This window comes from Zootermopsis nevadensis, unplaced genomic scaffold (genome assembly GCF_977971745.1).
Source record: "Zootermopsis nevadensis isolate Lab colony 2312 unplaced genomic scaffold, Znev_1.0 Znev_ptg000020l, whole genome shotgun sequence".
Taxonomy (NCBI): Eukaryota; Metazoa; Arthropoda; class Insecta; order Blattodea; family Termopsidae; genus Zootermopsis; species Zootermopsis nevadensis.
The window spans coordinates 217,528-239,615 of record NW_028259152.1 but is presented as its reverse complement, the minus strand read 5'-3'; the positions used below and the strand labels follow the sequence as shown (position 1 = coordinate 239,615).

General features: G+C 38.3%; 1 protein-coding gene across 3 annotated transcripts in view; it reads left to right on the top strand.

Annotated features, from left to right (window-relative positions):
* The window catches only part of LOC110830094 (discoidin domain-containing receptor 2), a 342,861-nt gene that overhangs the window by 315,450 nt on the left and 5,323 nt on the right, over nt 1-22,088 (top strand). For 2 of the 3 annotated variants that reach the window (XM_087351873.1, XM_022064567.2), the window contains 11 exons: nt 2,480-2,613; nt 5,077-5,284; nt 17,682-17,789; nt 17,945-18,120; nt 18,555-18,735; nt 18,861-19,111; nt 19,846-19,983; nt 20,331-20,629; nt 20,939-21,031; nt 21,462-21,603; nt 21,863-22,012. In XM_087351873.1, coding sequence (XP_087207999.1) covers nt 2,480-2,613; nt 5,077-5,284; nt 17,682-17,789; nt 17,945-18,120; nt 18,555-18,735; nt 18,861-19,111; nt 19,846-19,983; nt 20,331-20,629; nt 20,939-21,031; nt 21,462-21,603; nt 21,863-22,012 — 1,880 coding nt within the window. The remainder of the gene's footprint in view (nt 1-2,479; nt 2,614-5,076; nt 5,285-17,681; nt 17,790-17,944; nt 18,121-18,554; nt 18,736-18,860; nt 19,112-19,845; nt 19,984-20,330; nt 20,630-20,938; nt 21,032-21,461; nt 21,604-21,862; nt 22,013-22,088) is intronic. The other variant, XM_022064569.2, reaches the window with a different exon arrangement.

Below are 22,088 nucleotides of genomic sequence, written 5' to 3'. Positions count from 1 at the left end.
GGGTTTCGTATTATTAACATAATAAACAAGATATTATTTTTTTGAAACAGCATTAATCAGATGATCTTTTTGTTTTCTTTGCGGTACGGGCTGAATTCGTAAATATTATTTGGACGAGATTCGACGTCAAAGGATTTACGTGGTTTTACTTGTAAAATCCTCTCCGGTTTTTGGTGTTCGTCATCCGTGTAAGGCTGACAGCGACCACAGAGAAGTTGAACATGTCTGCGTCTCTACACCCTGGTCTTTTCGTACGTGCTGTAATGTTTTATCGCAAAATCCTTCGTACGTTGTCAGTAAGGACATCAGAGACTGTTGGTACGACGATAAAATGCACTTGGTGGTCTTACTACGTAATGAAATATTGGCATTCCTAAAAGAACAATAAATCAGAGGTAGACACTGCAATTAATAAGGTAAGGTCTTGAAATAGCTCCACCGTGTACGTGATTCCCTTCTGGCTCGCTGCTTAGAATACAGTTTCCCTGTAAATAAAATGGTACCCAAGACCAGATTTTCGTTTGCAATGTGTATCATCTTCATTCAAGCATGTTTAAAGGTGAATATAATTATTCTTAATTCATCATTTCACTTTGTTTCTTTTTTCTCCATTCAGATAGTAGAGAAAGATTTTAAATTAATTCGTGATAATACTGCCTCCTTTTTAGAGTGACGGTAAATAGAATAAATTCAGTCGTGTTAGTCCTGAAGCATTTTTAACAAATTCGTGGCTTGGTACTTTTGCACCAGTTTTGAAATCAATGTCCAATTATTTTCGTCGTTAATGCAATTAACTTTTAAAACCCACTCCAAGTTTCTTGAACTTTGCTGCATTTTCGAACTATTTATTCTCTGTTTTTATTATTTAGTTCTGCAGTCTGGTGACAGCGAGAACCTCTGAAACGTCGGTAATCTTCTACCAGGCTACACGATTCTACAACCCAGAAGACAGCCATCTTTTCTGTGCCTGTTTATATACAAATGTTCTTACTATCTCGCCTGATTTATTGAACTTTACTAATTTCGTATTCAAAAGCTAAGTTGGATATCAGTGTCCACAAAACATTTCTTTGTTGTAGACAATTCTGAATAAATACTGCGATAGACAAATGTTTTCCTAAGTAGGATTTGAGGTTTTCACGAGGAACAATTCAAAGATGGCTGTCTTCTAAACTTTAGCGTCGTGCAGTCTAGTAGAAGTTTACCAACGTTTCTAAAGTCCTTGCTGCCTCCATCATCCTGGCGACGTGAAACTTTGGTAAACTTCTACTAGACTACGCGACGCTGCAACCCAGAAGAAATCGATCTTCAAATGTTTTCCTGTACGACCAATACCATGGATGTCGTTTAAAAAGATTTCATTTAGAGTTACAAGTTTCCCTTGGGTATACCAAATTCAGTGAGGATTTTACGCAATGCTTGTGAGTCATACGTTTGTGGACAGAAGCCGCTAAAACCTACATCATTCCCTCACAGTTGGAGGGACATGGACACATTCAAAGCACTGATGGCTCAGCCAACATTCACAGCGCACTTTGGCTTATACATGATTGAGATCGATCATTTTTAACCACACAGCGGTGAACCAGTCGAGCGGAAAATGAAATGCAAAGTTGAGCTAGACGCTAACAACGAATTATAACTACACGCCTTTCGGAAACGAAACCATTGGCATTAATGCATACGTTTTTTACGCGATCATATATTTTCACGGGGAATTCAGGTCCATATAACATGATTATTACCACCTTTTATAGCAATAAAATAAGAGGAAAATTATAGCTATTCTGCCCTCATTCCCTGGAGACAGCAGGTCATGTGAGAAACCTATACAAAAATAGTTTTGTTTATATTATATTTACATTTTTGCACTTTTGATGTTTTAATGCCCAATGGATATTTAATTTTTGTTCGCGCAAATGGATTTTCGATTTGTATGCGGTTTAATTAACCTTTTATATTACAGAGCTCTGCACTTTGTATCAAGTTGTGCGTGGTATAATGTGCATATTTCAGTGCCTACAGACTGGCATTGTGTTGAAAAATCATGTTAAAGCTCCTTTCTTATAAGAGAGTTTAATGGTTTGAGTTCATCGCAATTTCTTACTATATGGGTCACGTAAAATTTAGTACAGATCCTGATACAAAATTTTATAATTACAAATTTGTTGAGTAGACCTTTGGAGATGAACACACAGACGGGCAGGGTGGACCTCGAAAGCGTACATTTTCTTGAAAGGACAAAGAAATATATAGCGATAGGTCAAACCTATCATGTTACTATGTACCTAGTTCTTGTACCTAACATTTACGTAGTCGAACACTAATCGAAGATTTGTGTTCTCTTCCAGGAATCGATTTTAATGCCAATATGTCCAGTTTGCAGTTGTCGATGACCAGACGAGTTATCTGGGAGGTTAATTTTGTGTGCAAGAGAGGTTTGTGTTTCGAGTGTTAATATTTGGTTTCTCGATTGCAGGTAACGGCTGGGTGGCTTGGAGAAATGATTCTTTTCCAAACCATTATGTCGAGATGATTTTCGAGTTCGATCAGGTTCGAAATTTCAGCGTGCTACATATATTCACAAATAATTTCTTCACAAAGAATGTTCAGGTAAGATAGTGTGATTAACATTAACACATTGGTTCGACTTTAATAAATATCCCGTAAAGTCAGACAACCAGAAGTTTAAACAATTATTTATTTTAATCCGTCTGATCACAATATTTAAAATTTCTTATAATTAAGATAATAAAATATCATTCATGTTCCGTATCGATTGATCGATTTACATTTCGGAACATTTACACAACATGTTTCAGTTTTTATAAAACCATCATCAGGTGTAAAATATATCTAAGAACTTAGAACTCAATTATGATTTCTGTAGTTTTTTGGTGATGTTTCATTACGTTTGTTTTTCCATTTTTGGGCGAAGGTGTTGTTTTTCTTAAATGTTATTAGATGTACATATCGGCCAAAGATGTAGGAGTGAGTGTCCCGATATGTTCAGAAGTACTAGTGTCTTCGAATAGGTGTGGGTCAGAAGTTTAAAGTTAAATATTTTGTTACTTGTAATAGGGAAATGTAAGTTTGCGTTTCCGAATCTCAACACTGAACTCCTGTCAGAATAAGTCCTGAGTTTGACGATGTTTCTCCGTATTCGTTCCTGTTTAAGACTTTCAACGTATGTTTTCAATTACGTAATTATAATCTAATATGCGTAACACTTGAGGTCGCGCGATTTTTGGGACATTCCGCACTTCCAAACTTCAGATTATTCGATCACTTGAACAGTTTTGATAATTTTAATGGCAAACTGTAATATATTTTAAAATATATTCATGTATTTAACCATTTAAAAACAAATGGTAACTATATGTCTCACCTGATTCAACAATTTGCAATTTCAGGTTTGGTATGATTCTCGCTGTAAATAGCGTTCATGTCCTCAAACAGCATTCACTAGTTGATCTTTTTAATTGTGAAGTGCTGTGTTTCCTTTGCGGTACGGACTAAATTCTTAAATAATGTTTAGAGGAACTTTGGCTTCAAATGGTTGATATATTTATGTTATTATTTTTTTGTAGTCAATAAACTCGTTTGCTTGTCTTTTTTAAAATAGGAGTTAGTGTTTAACGTCCTTTTAGTGCTAGCTAGGCCCATGGATTTTGTATTTCATTTCGCTATGAGTTGTTTATGTGCTGTCAGATACACGTTGCTCTGTAATATATTCCTAAACTGTAATAAAATTGTTTCAAACTGAAATTAAGGGTATTATAGATAGTTACAGCCTACAGTTCGACAAATAACGCTAATACCCGAGTCTAGTAGCAAAAAATCCACGGAATATTTTTGTTGATATTAATTAAATTTTAATTCCTGTTGTGGTAATACTGTGATAAATAATCCCACCTCTGTCATTACTAAACATAACGTACACATTTACGGCCGTTGTAATGTGCAACGACAAAATGCTCTTTTAGGCTCGAGATTTATTTTATTACTTTAGTTTGTACGTGTCAGAGATGCATATGGACCTTCCAGTATGTCATTAAAACTAACCAATTAACAAATTAATTAAATTACTGGTGTAGAGTCTTTCTTTCTTGAGAAGCCAAAAGTCACCTGATCAAGAAATTCCACGATTTTTTATAAAACTTAAAGGTTAATTACCCCTTTCACGAGAGCCAATCACCGGTTCCTATCCTAAGCCAGATGAATCCAACCCACAACATATAAACCATATTTTCTTAAGATTAATTTTAATATTATCCTCCCATCCGCTCCTAGGCCTCTAGAGTGGTCTCTTCTCTTTAGAATTTGCAAACAAATGCAACATAGAACTCTAAACTGTACAGGAGACAGTTTACCTCAGGTTGAAGTTTGCCAAGTTATCGTTTGAAAGCGTAATCGTGAATGTTACATACATGATGTCGAGATGCGAGACTGGACAAATGTGTAACTGCATTCAGTAAAAGAACTTGGCTTCAAAATGGCCACTGTACATCTCCCTTAAAAATAAAAATGAAGCTTTTCTGCGGGAGCGGTATTCTGGCTTCTGTAATCGCAAGGCCTTATTTTTACGTAGCCAAAAATAACAGAGAGAGAGAGGGAGGGAGGGAGGAGAGAGAGAGAGAGAACAGAGAAGCGTGTGACAGTCTCCGTACAGCGACACAGCATGAACCTCCTAAAATAATGGAGGAATTAGGAGATACGCCGTTAATAAATCACAAATTTAACAGAGAAAATATTTCAGAGCTGCAATACAGCACTGAACTAATTATAAACCTGCAGTTAACATGATTGCTTAAGCTTTCAAGGAAGATTGCAAACGTTCATCTTTCAATTTAGTTTCCGCAGAGTTACCAAAACACGTATCCCCTTGATAAAAATAATTACGTATTGTTTAACTACATATGCTTATGTTGATTAAGGGAGATTAATCTTCATCCTGATGACGGAGGAAGTAAGCTCCTGTGAAACTTACGTTACTATCGATCTGCACCGTGAGAACCTCACATCTCATTCGACCGTATAAATTTCAAAAGTTAACGTAGATGTGTGTTCTCCCAGGTGTTCGCTAAGGCGAAGGTGATGTTCAGTGTCGGGGGACAGTTCTACAACGGAAGACCCTTGGTCTACACGTACATGCCGGACACTGTCCTCGAGAACGCTCGAAATGTGTCCATCAACTTGCACGGGCGCTTCGGACGTTTCGTCAAGGTCCAGCTGTATTTTGCAGCCCGCTGGATTATGGTCAGCGAAGTTGTCTTCGAATCCGGTAAGAATGGATTTCACTACAGTCATTTTTTCCTTAAATTAAAGATTAAGCCACGTGACAACTATCAGTTGTGGCAGAAGAACGAATGAGAATCGAAGTGAGGTTTAATTTACATTTTTGAAGTCTTAAATTTCATGTATATTCTCGTCAGTTGTCTTTATCGTATTCCACATAAGTGCTAATGAGTTTTAGGTAAGATGAAATGTGTAGATTTCTCTATGGGTTTGTAAATTAGACAGGTGAAATGAGAGACGAGAGTGGATGAAGGCCCTCAGACAACACAACTCAGTTGTTAAGTCAACAAGTTATGAAGTCGTACTTAATTGAATTAGTTTACGAAATATTCTCGTATTGATCTTGGTACCGTAGACCGTCACATATTGCACGTGTTATAGCAAGTATGTGAGGTACAAAGTATTCTTTTAAGTTGAGAGTTGATCAGCCGAGTAACGAATTAGCCGTCTTTATGGAACACGAAATTTTATTTTTATACTTATAAATCCCCGACCGTGGAGAGCATTCTGATATAATTCAACCCAGTTAACAATTTTTTTTCAAAATTCTTTTTAATATTATCTCCCGTTTGCTTGAGGTTATCTAATGCAAGTTCCGTAGGTGAGTTATATAAGTAGAAAATTTATTGACCACACGAATAAACGTCTTCTGAGACAAAACCAATTTTCTTGAATTAATATAATATAATACTAGAATAATTATTTAAATATCGAGAATTGACTCGATTTTTTAGAGATAACCAGAAAAGTCTTTCTTGAGAATCCAATAATACGCTCAGCTAGTCAAGAAATCCCCTGTATTTTATCTAACCCGAGGGTTCATTACCGCGTTTACAAAAGCCTTGCTTTCAAACACGTTTAATGTGTGTTCTTCTCTTAATCTTAGAGATCAAGTTTGACGCCTATACAAAACAACAGGTAAAATTATAGTTTTATATGTTTTAAGGTTTACGTCTGTAGGTAGCTGGCGGAAAGATGAATGTTTCTGAACTTCGTGGTTCCGAGCCAGAACGTAAAATAATTTCCGCCTTATTATAGCACGTTGTCTGCCATTAGCGACGCAATAGTAGATTTTAAACTGAATAATTTATCGGAATTTGTAACATCAAGGCTGGTAAGGTCTGCAGACTCGCAAAGGATGCATTTTGAAAGTTTGCAAACTCAAAATTTCGGTTTATCTTCGTGTTTCTTTTGATAAAACAAATCTGTTATTTCCTGTCTGCTGGAAGCATTGTCGCGTACTTTTCTACAGTAGGAAGGGTAACGTAACGTAGTGAGTGAATCTTGTCACAGAAAACTACGGCACAGAGCTTTGTATTCCTGTCATGTGACAGGTGGAAGTACCATCCATAACACCGACGTCAAGTCACTCTGTTGACAAACTTTAAACATTACTGCAGTGACATTTAAAACAAGCGCGGAACCAGTTATTCCGAAATATGTGAGAGAAACTTCTCTGAAAGTCAGTTGTCGGCCACAATTTACATATTAATATTATTTCCATGTGAATTAATGCAAAGAACAGGCCATTCGCTTTCCTTTTATAACAATATACAAAGATCTTCCTTGAATAATTTTCATATACTGTGCTCGTACTCACTTATTTAATAAAAACTAGAGCAAAGCTCTCCTTTCAGAGCTCCTCGGGGGGGTTGGTTTAGTTTCTTACTCAAGTTTTTAAAACGCAACCACCCACCCTTCGGGGTTGGTTGCGTTTTAAAATCTTGAGTAAGAAACTAAACCAACCCCCCCGAATAGGGGGTTAAAACATTTGACAAACCCCCCTTCGGGAGAGTTGGTTGCGTTTTAAAATCTAGATTAAGAAACTAAACCAACCCCCCCCCCCCCCGAATGGGGGGTTAAACCATTTGACAAACCCCCCTTCGGGGGAGTTGGTTGCGTTTTAAAATCTAGATTAAGAAACTAAACCAACCCTCCCCGAATAGGGGGTTAAAACATTTGACAAACCCCCCCTTCGGGAGAGTTGGTTGCGTTTTAAAATCTTGATTAAGAAACTAAACCAACCCCCCCGAATGGGGGGTTAAAACATTTGACAAACCCCCCTTCGGGGGAGTTGGTTGCGTTTTAAAATCTATATTAAGAAACTAAACCAACCCTCCCCGAATAGGGGGTTAAAACATTTGACAAACCCCCCCTTCGGGAGAGTTGGTTGCGTTTTAAAATCTTGATTAAGAAACTAAACCAACCCCCCCGAATGGGGGGTTAAAACATTTGACAAACCCCCCTTCGGGGGAGTTGGTTGCGTTTTAAAATCTTGATTAAGAAACTAAACCAACCCCCCCGAATGGGGGGTTAAAACATTTGACAAACTCCCCTTCGGGGGAGTTGGTTGCGTTTTAAAATCTAGATTAAGAAACTAAACCAACCCTCCCTTCGGGAGAGTTGGTTGCGTTTTAAAATCTTGATTAAGAAACTAAACCAACCCCCCCGAATGGGGGGTTAAAACATTTGACAAACCCCCCTTCGGGGGAGTTGGTTGCGTTTTAAAATCTATATTAAGAAACTAAACCAACCCTCCCCGAATAGGGGGTTAAAACATTTGACAAACCCCCCTTCGGGGGAGTTGGTTGCGTTTTAAAATCTAGATTAAGAAACTAAACCAACCCTACCCGAATAGGGGGTTAAAACATTTGACAAACTCCCCTTCGGGGGAGTTGGTTGCGTTTTAAAATCTTGATTAAGAAACTAAACCAACCCCCCCGAATAGGGGGTTAAAACATTTGACAAACCCCCCTTCGGGGGGTTGGTTGCGTTTTAAAATCTTGAGTAAGAAACTAAACCAACCCCCCCGAATGGGGGGCATTGTTGTGTTGGTACAACAATGCCGAGTAAACAAATATAACGTAAATTGTTTGATGACGTCATTTTTTGACGACAACGGGGAATCAGAAATTTTTATAGTAGAGATGAGTTAATTGGATTCATTGGGTGAAGATGGCTGTCATTTGGGATGTTCAACCGTGTAGTCTAGTATAAATTTATAGACGTTTCAGAGATGTTTGATGCCTCCGTCATCAGATCATCATCACCAAGATAATGAAAGTAGCAAGCATATCTGAAACGTCGGTAAACTTTTACCAGCGCAGTAACTCAGAAATCGTTTATGTTAAATCGTGTAGTTCAGGACAGAGACCGATGGAGGGCTCTTTTGACCTCAGAGATGTCTCATAAACGGATTGCGCACCCCTATTAAGAGTAAAACCTTAAATATACGGAACGAATCTATTTTTCTGCGTATTCCTGAGGTGGCGTGGTGTGACTGAGATTGAGTAACGGGCGATATTACAGGAAGCAAGAGTTTTCGTTATAGGGGGATTAAGCGAGGACTGAAGAAAGCTGTGGTCTTAATTACGAGATTGGAACTTCTGTGCGAGAAGGACGGAGTAAGTTCTTGGAGATATTTAAGAAAGTGACATGAAAATACTTTGGAGAAAATGAGAAGTAAAGAAAATACGTAGGAGAATGAAGAGAATAGGTGAAAAAGAAGCGAGAACTTTAAAAAAAATAGATGAAGAAATAAGAAAAGAGAGGAAGTGTTGAAACCTCCCGAGGGAGTAATATTAAGCTATCACTCATCCGTTTTCAAGCCTCGACACATCAAATACCCTACCTCCCCCGTCTTCACTTCACTTCACTTCACTTCAGCATCCACTCATAATTTTGTCACTGCACGTGCCTAATCTGGCGCTCTAATGAAACTGAGATTTATCCTTCGACACCAGCCCAGAAGATATAGGCGGTATGTTCCTCCGAAACGTTGATCTCTACCTACGAGTCAATACAACATTACAACTCGCAAGACCGAAATCAACAAATCTCATGTACCGAATTTTATTTTCTCTCCTTTCGTCTTGAACACTTGAAGTTCTGACTTTGTCACTTCATTATTATTAAATAAAATGTTATGACTCATCTTACATTTATTAAATCAGATAAAATCTTATGTAATTAAGTTTAAAGTTTAAATGCGTCATGTTTGTGTTTTATAATTAAAATATATAATATACTTCAGGTCTATACACAAACTTTATTTACAGATGTTAAAATTTAAAATTTGCGCTATTCATCGTTACTACGATGTTACAATACTGCGCCTTTATTTACTACATGTTTCGATGCATAGCATCATCTTCAGGTTCTTACTTTTACAAATATACAACAATATTCCAAACTTATTTACATATAAATAAATAACTCATATGTTAATTAATTTATTCACAGAATAATGGAAAACAAACATAAGATACATAAAATAAGAAGATCAACAGAACACATACTATAATAATTTACAAAACAGATGAATAAATGAAAAACTTGCATTGTAATATAAAGTAGTTTTAAAGGAAAAACCTGAAGATGATGCTATGCATCGAAACATGTAGTAAATGAAGGCGCAGTATTGTAACATCGTAGTAACGATGAATAGCGCAAATTTTAAATTTTAAATTTTAAATTTTAACATCTGTAAATAAAGTTTGTGTATAGACCTGAATTATATTATATATTTTAATTATGTAATTAAATTTCACGTAATTTTTTTTTAGTTCTACTGGTATTCGTTTCAGGACATGAAGTCACGATTGATGAATACAGAAAAGAATCGAAATGAATTGTATAAATAGAGAGAAGACGAATAAAGGGGAGACAAGTGGGGACTTCATTTATTTATTGAGTTCTTTATACAGAAGGCTTAGTCCACCTAACACTGGGTTCTTGAACAATGCAGCCTCATTTAATTATCTGTAACTGCGTTATGCAGTTACACACACATTCTTGTAACTAGAAAACTTCCCTTCCCTTATCTTATTTTATTTATATGTAGCTTTATATTATAAGTATTCTTCAGTAATCCTTAATCCTGCAGTGTTAGCACGATTTACCATTCTCTTGCAAGATACTTCTTCGTCAATAATAAATCAGTTCCTACTAAAGAAATTTCTCTCTCCTTCTTCGTCACGAAATTTTAAGAATCGTGATTCTCTACATAAGGGGCATTCAGAAGGGGACTGATAGAATGACAAGAAACAAAAATACAAGAAATGTAATAAGAAACTTTTTTTGAAGTTTAGCTCTGAAAATGACGGTAGTATGTACCTCCGAAACATTTATATCTATCTACAAGTCCTCAAGGCATTGAGACCATTCTGCTAACATCGACGTAGAAATTCAGAATTTTCATGTCAGATTTCAAACCTGTATCGTTCAGAAAAACTTCACTTCCCAAAACCGGACTTCTTCCGGTTGATTTTATTTTTAAACTTGTAGAAAGACGTGCGCGTCAGCTGAGGCAGATCAGAAGAGCTTCTTCGTTATTAGCATGAGTAGCACAAGGCATTTACGAGAGCTCTCTCGCTGGGAATTAGCGGTAGAATCTATATATATATATATATATATATACTTTGTTAATAAACTCTCGATCGCAGGAAGAGGATCGACTGCTGCTTCTTACAGATTTTTATCGAAACACTTTGCGCCACCAGAAATCAGATCTTGCCTTTTTATTATGTTAGAGACGATGTCGTGTGAAGTAAATGGCATCTATCAGACACGGCGCCTGGATCGGTTAGGAAATTCGATTCTTTCTATCGTTCGTCAGACAGCTGCTTCATAGAACCTGTCAAAATATAACTTTCACATTAGACCACCTCTGCTTGTATAAGAAACGAAGTGCCCCTGTACTGGAAACGAGTGTCTTTATCTTAAACACCAATGACTATCAAAATGGCATTTGCAGCGGCCGCGTGCGTCATCGATAAGCACAGAGTGGATTTATCCTGTTTGACATCGCGGCCGTCACTTTATGGAAACATAAATATATACGAAGATTTCTATCTTCTGGTTCATCGCCCTGATGACGGAGGCAGTATGACCTCTGAAACGTCGGTAAACATCGACCAGACTACACAGCGCAACAACCCAGAAGACAGAAATCTTCATAGCGTAGATAACTTAGAAAGAATCGCCCTGATGACGGAGGCAGTATGACCTCTGAGACGTTGGTAAACATCGACCAGACTACACAGCGCAACAACCCAGAAGACAGAAATCTTCATACTCTGATGACGGAGGCAATATGACCTCTGAAACGTTGGTAAACATCGACCAGACTACACAGCGCAACAACCCAGAAGACAGAAATCTTCATACTCTGATGACGGAGGCAGTATGACCTCCGAAACGTTGTTAAACATCGACCAGACTACACAGCGCAACAACCCAGAAGACAGAAATCTTCATCGCCCTGATGATGGAGGCAGTATGACCTCCGAAACGTTGTTAAACATCGACCAGACTACACAGCGCAACAACCCAGAAGACAGAAATCTTCATCGCCCTGATGACGGAGGCAGTATGACCTCTGAAACGTCGGTAAACATCGACCAGTCTACACAGCGCAACCCAGAAGACAGAAATCTTCATACTCACCGAAGTGAAAACCTCAAATCATATATAAATACATACGTTTAGATGGGATTCATTCACATGTCTCCTAATTTCAAAACACTAAAATTTACGGGGTGTACAGCATAATTTAAAAGGCAACCTAATAATATATTGTATAAAAATAAAATCAGAAACAGGTCCACTCCTCCCCTCTGTAAGTCAGTCCCATAAAATTCTTTGTCGCGTACGAGTCAAGGACACACTTGTTGCTAGGCCACTGCTCACTCCAGTTGCGTAAAAATAGTACAGCTGCAAACATTGTTTAGCAGTGCGCAATAAAACACCGACTGGTAATAAAATGTTGGGGCACGCGAATTATTTGTCTGTGACAAATTCTCATCGTAAGACTGAACACCTGAAATTTATGCGTTGTATCAAGTAGCTCGGATTACGTTTTTATACAGCATTCTGTAGAAACATGGATCATTTTTGGATACAAATTAATTTTAATAATGCCTTGATACAACTAAATTTACTGATAATATACACGTTAATACCCTTAATCGTCGTAAGATTGCTCTTAATTAGTTTCTTGCACGTGGTGAAACATATCTGATCTTAAAGACGCATTTGCGTAGCGCCACCAAGGCAAATATCCACACGAATCGAGGGTAATCATAATTTTCCGACATTTTTATGCATCTCGTTATCAGAATTCTTAGTTATACCGGCAGCTGTAACGATGTTTCGTCTAGCAGCAATCAGACTTTCACTACGAAAGTGGATCGCCCGCCTCTCATGCGGCAAATTACACGGACGCCAAGGAAAGGAAATTGATTTCAATTAGATCAAAGTAGACCCATCTGGAAGATGACTAAGTATCGTCTCCTTCTGAAATGTAGAGACCTTTAATCCTCAGGTCAGCTTCTTTCTGGACCTCCGTTTTGCTCTGAGAAGAACAACAAGAAGTTAGTTGTGATGAAGAAATCTTGTCATATTTAATTTTCTCATCGCGGCGAATATACAGATATCTGTCTTCTGGGTTGTTGCGCCATCTAGTCTTGTAGAAGTTTACCGACGTTTCAGAAGTCATACTGCCTCCGTCATCAGGGCGATTCTTAGTATGAAGATTTCTGTCTTCTGGGTTGTTGCGCTGTGTAGTCTGGTAGATGTTTACCAACGTTTCGGAGGTCATACTGCCTCCGTCATCAGGGCGATTCTTTCTAAGTTATCTACGCTATGAAGATTTCTGTCTTCTGGGTTGTTGCGCTGTGTAGTCTGGTCGATGTTTACCAACGTTTCAGAGGTCATACTGCCTCCGTCATCAGGGCGATTCTTTCTAAGTTATCTACGCTATGACGATTTCTGTCTTCTGGGTTGTTGCGCTGTGTAGTCTGGTCGATGTTAACCGACGTTTCGGAGGTCATACTGCCTCCGTCATCAGGGCGATTCTTTCTAAGTTATCTACGCTATGAAGATTTCTGTCTTCTGGGTTGTTGCGCTGTGTAGTCTGGTCGATGTTTACCAACGTTTCAGAGGTCATACTGCCTCCGTCATCAGGGCGATTCTTTCTAAGTTATCTACGCTATGACGATTTCTGTCTTCTGGGTTGTTGCGCTGTGTAGTCTGGTCGATGTTAACCGACGTTTCGGAGGTCATACTGCCTCCGTCATCAGGGCGATGAGTATGAAGATTTCTGTCTTCTGGGTTGTTGCGCTGTGTAGACTGGTCGATGTTTACCAACGTTTCAGAGGTCATACTGCCTCCGTCATCAGGGCGATTCTTAGTATGAAGATTTCTGTCTTCTGGGTTGTTGCGCTGTGTAGTCTGGTCGATGTTAACCGACGTTTCAGAGGTCATACTACCTCCGTCATCGGATCGATCGCTCTGGTGAAGGAAGCAAGCACTTCTAGCAGACTACACGGCGCAACAACCCAGAAGAAAATTAACATTTTTCTTGGCTGGTGGCTTTATAAGTGATGACCCAAATGTTCTTTAACCATGAATCGTTAAATATTCTTAAGTCATCTTTTGGTAGTCGTTAAGTAAAAATGTGTCAGACTGACAAGTGAAATATAAAATCTAGTTTTGTGGAAAATAAACGACTTGGGTTACGCTTAAAATATCCCACATGGTTTAGTGTTGTCATTTGAAGTGTTGTTAAATAAACTCAGCGTTGGCTGATACGCGTTACCCTCCACGTAAGTTACAACTTGTGAACCCAAAGCGTGAGAGAAGAAAGGTGAAATATCCCTCCGGGATTAACTCCCCTTAAAACTTTTCGCCACTCACTGAAATTAAATTTCTCCCCAAAACATCTCTTTGTAACCAGTTTCAAAAATAGATGGTAGATAATTCTTCACGCGAAGATGAATTGGGTAACGTTAAAAGGACGGGTCCAACAACATATTGTAAGACAAATAAACCCTCTCCCATTTACTAACATGTCTAGTGATCCCATTAAATTAATCTCTGTTCTAAACACAATTTTTAATTACGTATATTCCAATGACAGCTTGCAAAGAGAGTCTCAATAAATCAGCAGTTTTAGCCTCCCCCTTAACAATCGCTGTTAATATAACATGGATAAAACTAAAATATTAATTGAAAAAAATATTATTTTTCTCATGTACAATAACAAGACCGCCACGGTGGTCTAGCGGTTAGAACACTAGCCTTGTAATCCTGGGGTCTCGGGTTCGATTCCCGGCGGTGCCCGAATTTATAACTTGTGTTGGGCAAGGCCGTGGTCTAGGCAACACGGAGTTTTTCTCCGTGGCATCCCAACAATTACTCCATTCACACACAGAAGAAGGCAATGGCAAACCACTTCTGGATCATCTGCCAAGAACGTATATGAACAGATCCCAGTCCGAGAAAAGGATGGAAGGATCCTGTTCATATGGACCTGTCGTCAGACAGAACAACAAATAATAATAATAATAATAATAACCATAAAAAGATTTTTTTTTTCATATTTTATGATTATCAGTTGACACCTTAGAAATATAACGATGAACGCATAAAGATAAGAAATAAGCCTAGTCGCGTATAAAATTAATACTGTCTTAGATAATCCGTTGGTTCAAGTGCTTGTTCATAGGACACGTATCTTATTGGTATTCAACCCTTCCTTACCACATGTGAAGTAGAAGGATCCTTTGAGTTAGCTTATTTCTAATTAAAAACACGAAGGGTACTTGAGAAACCAAGAACACTGTTACATTGTGTGGGGGTTTCCAATTTGACACATAGTTTCTACGTGTTCTACACTTTAATTTCGTACGCGACGCGGGATTGTGAGTTGTTATTATCGCTGCCAGTCGATTACATTATGGTACCAGCAGAACTGTGACGTATCTTGTGGAAAGCGGAATGATTAGACGATAAAGAATATTAAGTGCATAATAATTCAATTCATTTCATTTATTTAAGTGCTTAACAACAGCCAAAAATGCCAATAACATCCAAGCACTAACAAAAATGAACTGAATATATAAATGTCTAAATTAATAATAATAATAATTCAATTAATTTATTATTGCAAAATAATTAACAAGTAAATGAGATAAATAATATGCATAAGTAAAATAATAATTAAATAATAATAATTTCCTTAATTTGTTTACTGCAGAGCTTTAAAAAGTTATAAATCGATTAAAGTACGCTCCAAGATACACATTTCAAATGCATGTAGCTCAAAATGTTTACTTCAATGCCCATTGTAAATATTTAATGTTTGTAGTGCTACAGTACCTCGAAATTGTTTTTGAGCTTAAAGATAAATGGACAGAGATACAGAGTAATAGCCTAGAAATTTAATCTCCTATCACTTTCACTTTTGCACGTACCGCTTATCTGTGGCCTATTGAATAGCCACGAATTTAAAATGAAAGGAAACAAAATAAAGATCTTTTAGAATTCGTCGTATGTGGCAGCTTAATCTATATATCTGACATAAAACATGGCAAACGGTTGCTTTTTGGATTATACGTTCAGTTTCTTGTCTCAGACGTAGAATTAGACGCATGCCTTGCGTGAAAGTTTACAAAATAGAAAAAATCGTAGGCTCTATCATGCAAGACTTAGTTGAAACGTGAGAAAACCTTCCATCAATGTCAGGTGTTGTTATTTAACTGTCCCTTTCTTTCCCTTATAGCGATTAAATAGGTTCTGTAATTTTAATTTAATTTGAGCAAGAATTTGGCGGAAGGAATGACGACGTGATTGGAACCGAAATAAGAATATTAAATAGAAATTCGGCATTATGTCGTAACCAACGGTAACATCTGGCTTAAGTGTGTACGTAATTATTTACAAATATCTGTGTTTGACGTCATCAACTTTAACAAATTCCCCGCTTTGTGAAGGAAACCACTGATTTTGCGCGAAACAGCTTCTCGGCAACAAATTATTTTAGATATGCTTTTAGTTTTCTCACATCTTCAACAGTATTTAAAGTAAAGTTCTAATTAACCAATCTTTTGAAAGTAGTAATATCTCGCTTATTTTGTGTCAGTAATCTTAACTTGTCAAACTTTGCACTCTAGCTAGTACCATCTTTGTTTCCAAGGTTTTGATAAAAAGACGCCCTCACAATCTAGCTACGACTTTGAGCCAACGCTAATGTGGCATGAAACTTCCCTTTTACCGAGTCTCCATCAGCATGCAGTTGTTTCTCCTTTTTCGATGACGCATTTTTCTTTTACCTCAAAGACGGGAGGAAGGAAATCCAGTTGCGTGTGTTCTACCGTCGTCCACCCAGTCTGTGGATTGTTGTAATGGAAAGACGATAAGCCAGGCGTGCTACCACACACAGAGGCGCCACATGCTACTACTACTACTTAAAGCCACCCTCAAATCTATCACGAAAGTCTCAAACTTCTTTCTTTTCAATAAAATTTCACTTACAGAATATGGTTTAACTTTGAGGTTATACAACACTTTAATAGATTCAGTATATATTCCAACAAAGGCTAGTGGTTATCTAGATACTCGCATGAGAGCGCTATAGTCTGGCCAACAATCTGAGAGATTAGGCAACGTAGCAACACCTTCTGCTCAATGGACGGTTTCGTGTTTCGACACATAAAAACTTTCTTTGGTATGGATATAACAGTTATTGCAGCGTATAATGCAAGATCTGGTAAGAATAAGGTTGATAATCGTTTGCATTCGGGAGGCCTGAGTTCATTCTCAAGTTAAGCTAAGGCTTTCATATTTGTCATCTGTCCCTACAGTTGGTATTAAACAGAAGTAGGTGTTTCGTCATTCGTGAATTAAAAGAAGCAGACTATGTATGTTCTAACGGGATAAATAATGCAGCAAGTCTCATGGTTCTGAAGCTATTTATAATTTTACTATCATGGCAAAATTATTTCACATGAAAGCAAAACACATGCCCTCGCCAAAGTTGACGAAAATATAACGTTTTTGTGTTGAGTAGTAATACAGTCTAGTGCAGCATTAACTTTCAAGAAGCTGGCCTTTCTTTCGTTCTACGAGCGTCAGCGTACTCCGCCGCACCAAACCATAACCTCGTTATCCTCGTTTACAATTATTGCCACCAGAGTCGCCACCGTAAGAAATTAATTTAATTTTTGTCCGCATCGCACGAACGGCGGACTCGTCCAGACAAGGAATGGATTATTGTAATACCAACTTGATATATTAACACTGAAGTGGCGTTTCAAATTGGCCTTTTGAAATGTGATACGAAACTGGTTTTCATTTTATTCTTAGTAAATCAGCGAAGAGAAATCACCACTGTGCTTTATACAGTTTCACCTCTAGAATATTTTGAATTACATTGGATGATTTACCACATCTGACGTACGTGCTTAGCAACCCAACAAACCTGAATATTATTGCAGCTTATCCAGTCATTTTAGATGATTGCTTGAATTTGTAAACTATCGAGACGAATGTGTAGAGTATGCTGTTAACTTGTACTCTCAAAATTATTTTTATCTTTACAGCACCGCTAATGGTAAACATTACAGAAGAAATAGAAGCAAGTATGAGTGACGATGAGTTCATTGTTAACTCAGCTGACACTGATTCTACTTGGGACACGTTTGAAACAAGTGAGTCTGAAGAAACAAGTAAATAATCCTTAAAATGTATATGACTGGACTTCCTCTGTCCATTTAAAATAAAAATAATTTTCTTTTTAACCATAATGTTTCACTGTTTGACATTCATTGTTAATGTTGCAGTTTCTTTGAATTTTCTTACACAGTTGCTGCGCCCAAAGACGGTCAAGGATACGTAGAAGTTGTCATTGGAGGTCTAACAGCGATCATGTTGCTTCTTCTGATTGTGTTTGTGGTGATACTCGTTCTGAGTAGACGTCAGAAGTTACAAGGATCTCCTACCATCCTAAGGAATCCTTTTGGGGTTACTATAAATATGAAGGTGCAGCTCATACTTTATTCATAACCTAGAAGAATATAATTTCTTTTCTCTGTAATTAATTATTTAAGACTAGTTACAAGACAGATGGACTTGAACTGTCCTGAGATATAAATTACAAAACAAATGTAACATCTCTTTATATACGACGAGCGGTCACTCACTCACAGGCTGACTGCCAGCGACTGCTGCTCTCTGCCGGCGGGGAAAACAAATTCAGGCATGCGCATGAAGGTCCCCTACGCATCCCGTGCTTCGTTTGTTTCCGTGGAAAAAAAATTAAGGTCCGATACATTTTGGACAGACCTCGTATTTTTCTTCTAATTTTGGCATAGGATTTAATAATCACCACTGATGAATATATTAATTATATCCTTCTTAATTTCCTTTTTTTCCTTGAGTTACTAAAGAGTTGAAATTTGTTTCGTGGTTTGAAGGATCTGTTGATGAATCTTGCACCAGTTAACAGCAATGGAATGGTACACGTGAGTAATCATCCGACACCAGCAAGTCAGGATCCACCGAGTGATCCGCCATCACTCACCTTCGAGCAGTACCGTTCACCCCTGGTGAACACGTATTACGGACCCAATTACGCTACATTGCGTAGTAACACAGGTTAGCGACAAGTACAGAACGTCTCATTAATAAAACCAGAATGTCTAACATCAAGTGCGATCCTGGTTGAATTCCGATAATAATATATAAAGATATAAAATATATAATATTTGTTACTTCCGAAGCAGATCGTGATGGTAGCGTTTCAATGCCGGAGGAAACGGAACGGCAAGAGAGTGACGATACGGTGACGAAAACCCCTACACCGCCTCCGGCAACAGGCAGCTTCTCGTCTTTGCAGTTTCGAAGTCTTCAGACAACGCCAGTAGTTGGACCTAAATCGCAGGTGATTAACCTCTGCAACTACTTCCCCAGGGTTGCCTCGGACCCACCCAGCAGGAAACGATACCACACCGCACCGCGCGAGAAGCACAGGGTAAGTCAACTTAACGTTGAATAACGTTTAACTGTAGAAGTATATATGTACCGAAATACAATTTTATTTACGCAATAATGTATATCTTTACATCTTATCTATACGTGACGTCTTGTACTCGACACACTCACACTAGAACCGTTCTTTGTTACCAAATAAATGACCAAAACTCCTAAACCGTAAGAGTTAGCTGAAATCTGTTTGCAAATTTGAAAAGCTCGTGTTTATTTACGTATTTCACTCGCAATATGTCCAGATCTAACTCTTACGCTTTAGACGTGGCGAGCCGTTGAAGTTGAGGAACGAGGATATAGTTAATACGTTTTGGGTAATTATTTCAACAATTTATAGAATAAAGTAAACATCATGTAGAAAAAGCCCTTTATTTACTCTTTAATTTACATATAAATGAAAATAATGTGTGCATTACGTCACGAAATAGGATTTCATAATTCGCGTGTCGGTGGTTTGGGCAGTGGCCGAGAGAGGCAGCACGCGCAATGGCAACAAAGATGGCCGGCCGCCGCTTGCCTACTTATCTCCCATCCACCCTGTGTCACGTGATCTTATAAACGTTATTTAAGGTTAATACAGCATTAGAGTACGTGAGTCTTTAGGTAGACCAGTCTCTGCCATTATATTTCAAAGTGAAGCTATGTGTTAACAATTTACAGACACTGATGAAATAATTATTATGTTAGTTTCTATAAAATATGCGACCATTATTTGTACAGGTACCACCTCCAGTAGTGACATGGAACATAGCTCCCAGTATGGGTCACGCGTATAAATGTCGAGAAGCAGAGCTAGTGCCGATTCCACGTTACTGCCTTCGCATGGTTGAAAAAATTGGAACATGCCACGCAGGAGAGGTCAGCATAATTAATATTAATATTTAATTATATATTTCGTAACTTCATACGATGCCGAGTTCCATAACATTTTTTTGTGAATGTGCAAAAATAAAATGTTTAATTTTTATTTTTACTGTTAATCTTTATTGACGTGAGTTGTATCTTGTAAAACGGCCCATCCACGTACGAGTCTGATTTGCGAGCTTGACTCGTGAGCCGGGCTCGGATATATTTCACCGCGCATGCGTAGCAGACTCGGCTCGTGATACCCCGCCCACAAACGAGTTTGGCCCGATGGAACCCGAGCCGAGCCGGACTCGTACGTGGATGAGCCGCTTAAGAATGTTTTTCGTGTTACTGTTCAGATAATCCTATGTGAGACAGAGGGACTGGAAGACATAGTGCCAGGTGTCGGGCGAACAGTAGCGGTCCGTACCTCTAATTCAAAGTCATCGGAATCTGGGACTGATGCGTTAAGAGAAGTTAGATTCCTAGCAAGCCTAAGCGATCCGAATGTAGTGCGAGTTCTGGGTATATGTACAGCAGAGCAGCCACCGTGGACAGTCCTGGAATACCCTGACATGGGCGACCTCGCTCATTACCTACAATACAGAGTGCCAGTGACTGCCTCTGTACGTCCCTCTACCAACTTACAGGCCTTGAGGTGAGATCAGTTCAAGATGCTGACGTAGCGTACGGAATGTTTTAATTTTTTTTAATGCAGTCCAAATTAAACTTATTTTTGGCTATTATTTCTAAAATGAAACATTTGCGACCTCATGTTGATAGGAAATTTTTTCTTTCTTATTTTTGATCCTGGAACACGCATATGAAGTTTGTAAACATATTTCTGACTCACCCTGTATAGTACCGATACAGTTCAACATCGTCTATTTGTATTATGAAACATCTTTATTAACTGAACGAAATGTCTTTTCAAATGTACGTGTTAACAGTTGTTTGTGCCCAACAGTTACGGTTGCCTAATCTTCATGGCAACACAGATTGCTTCCGGTATGCGATATCTAGAATCCAAGAATGTCGTACATAAGGATTTAGCTGCCAGGTGAGTTATTATATTTACCTTCTTCTTACGTAAAAAAAACTTGTTATATATTTCATTACCTTGCAAAAAATGGTGAAATTTTTTTAAAACTCTCGAGTGTAACGTTCATAGAGCTACAACATTACCAGAGGTTATGTTCTCTCGTAACCACGGTGGTCTAGCGGTTATAACGCTGGCCTTGTAATCCTGGGGTCTCGGGTTCGATTCCCGGCGGTGCCCAGATTTTTAACTCGTGTTTGGCAAGGCCGTGGTCCAGACAACACGGAGTTTTCCTCAGGGACTTCCCCGGTTTCTCCGTGGCATCCCAAAAATTACTCCACTTTCATCATCATCATCTCGGAAAATCGGAGTCACAGCTGGAGCGTTAAATGTCGCGGTCCCGATCGTGAATCCTGCTAAAATCAAAAATGTATTTGCCCCCTTCATGCAGAAACTGTCTAGTGGGACGCGGCTACCACGTAAAATTGGCAGATGTCGCGATGTGCAGCGGCCTGTATCACAAAGACTACAGCGAAATTGGGAGCCGACCACCTGCGCCCATCCGGTGGTTGCCGTGGGAGAGTATTCTGCTCGTAAGTAAAATTAATAGTAACCTATCAGTGATTGACCGTTTAAATCAGTTTAATTGTGATTTAATTGTGATTTCAGCTTACAAAAAGTTCGTGCTTGGACTTAAATGATTACCTTCCACATTATTAATCAGTGTAGAAAAAAATACTGTATTATCTATGAAATATTAAGATGTTAATTTATATTATATTTGTAATAAAGCTTAAAATGGTAGTCCTGAAGAGACTCGGTTGAAATTAATGTAACGGTGTTCGTACACAGGACCGGTACACGTGCTCTAGCAGCACGTGGTCATTTGCCGTCACTTTGTGGGAGATTCTAAGTCTGGCACGTGAAAAACCATTCCAGCACCTGTCCAATGAACAGGTGATACAAAATGCCGAACATATGTATTATGGCGGAGAACTTCAGGTAATTATGCCATCAAATAAAATATATAAATAAAGACGACAGTCTTTCAAGATATTTTGCTAAGTAGAAGTTTACT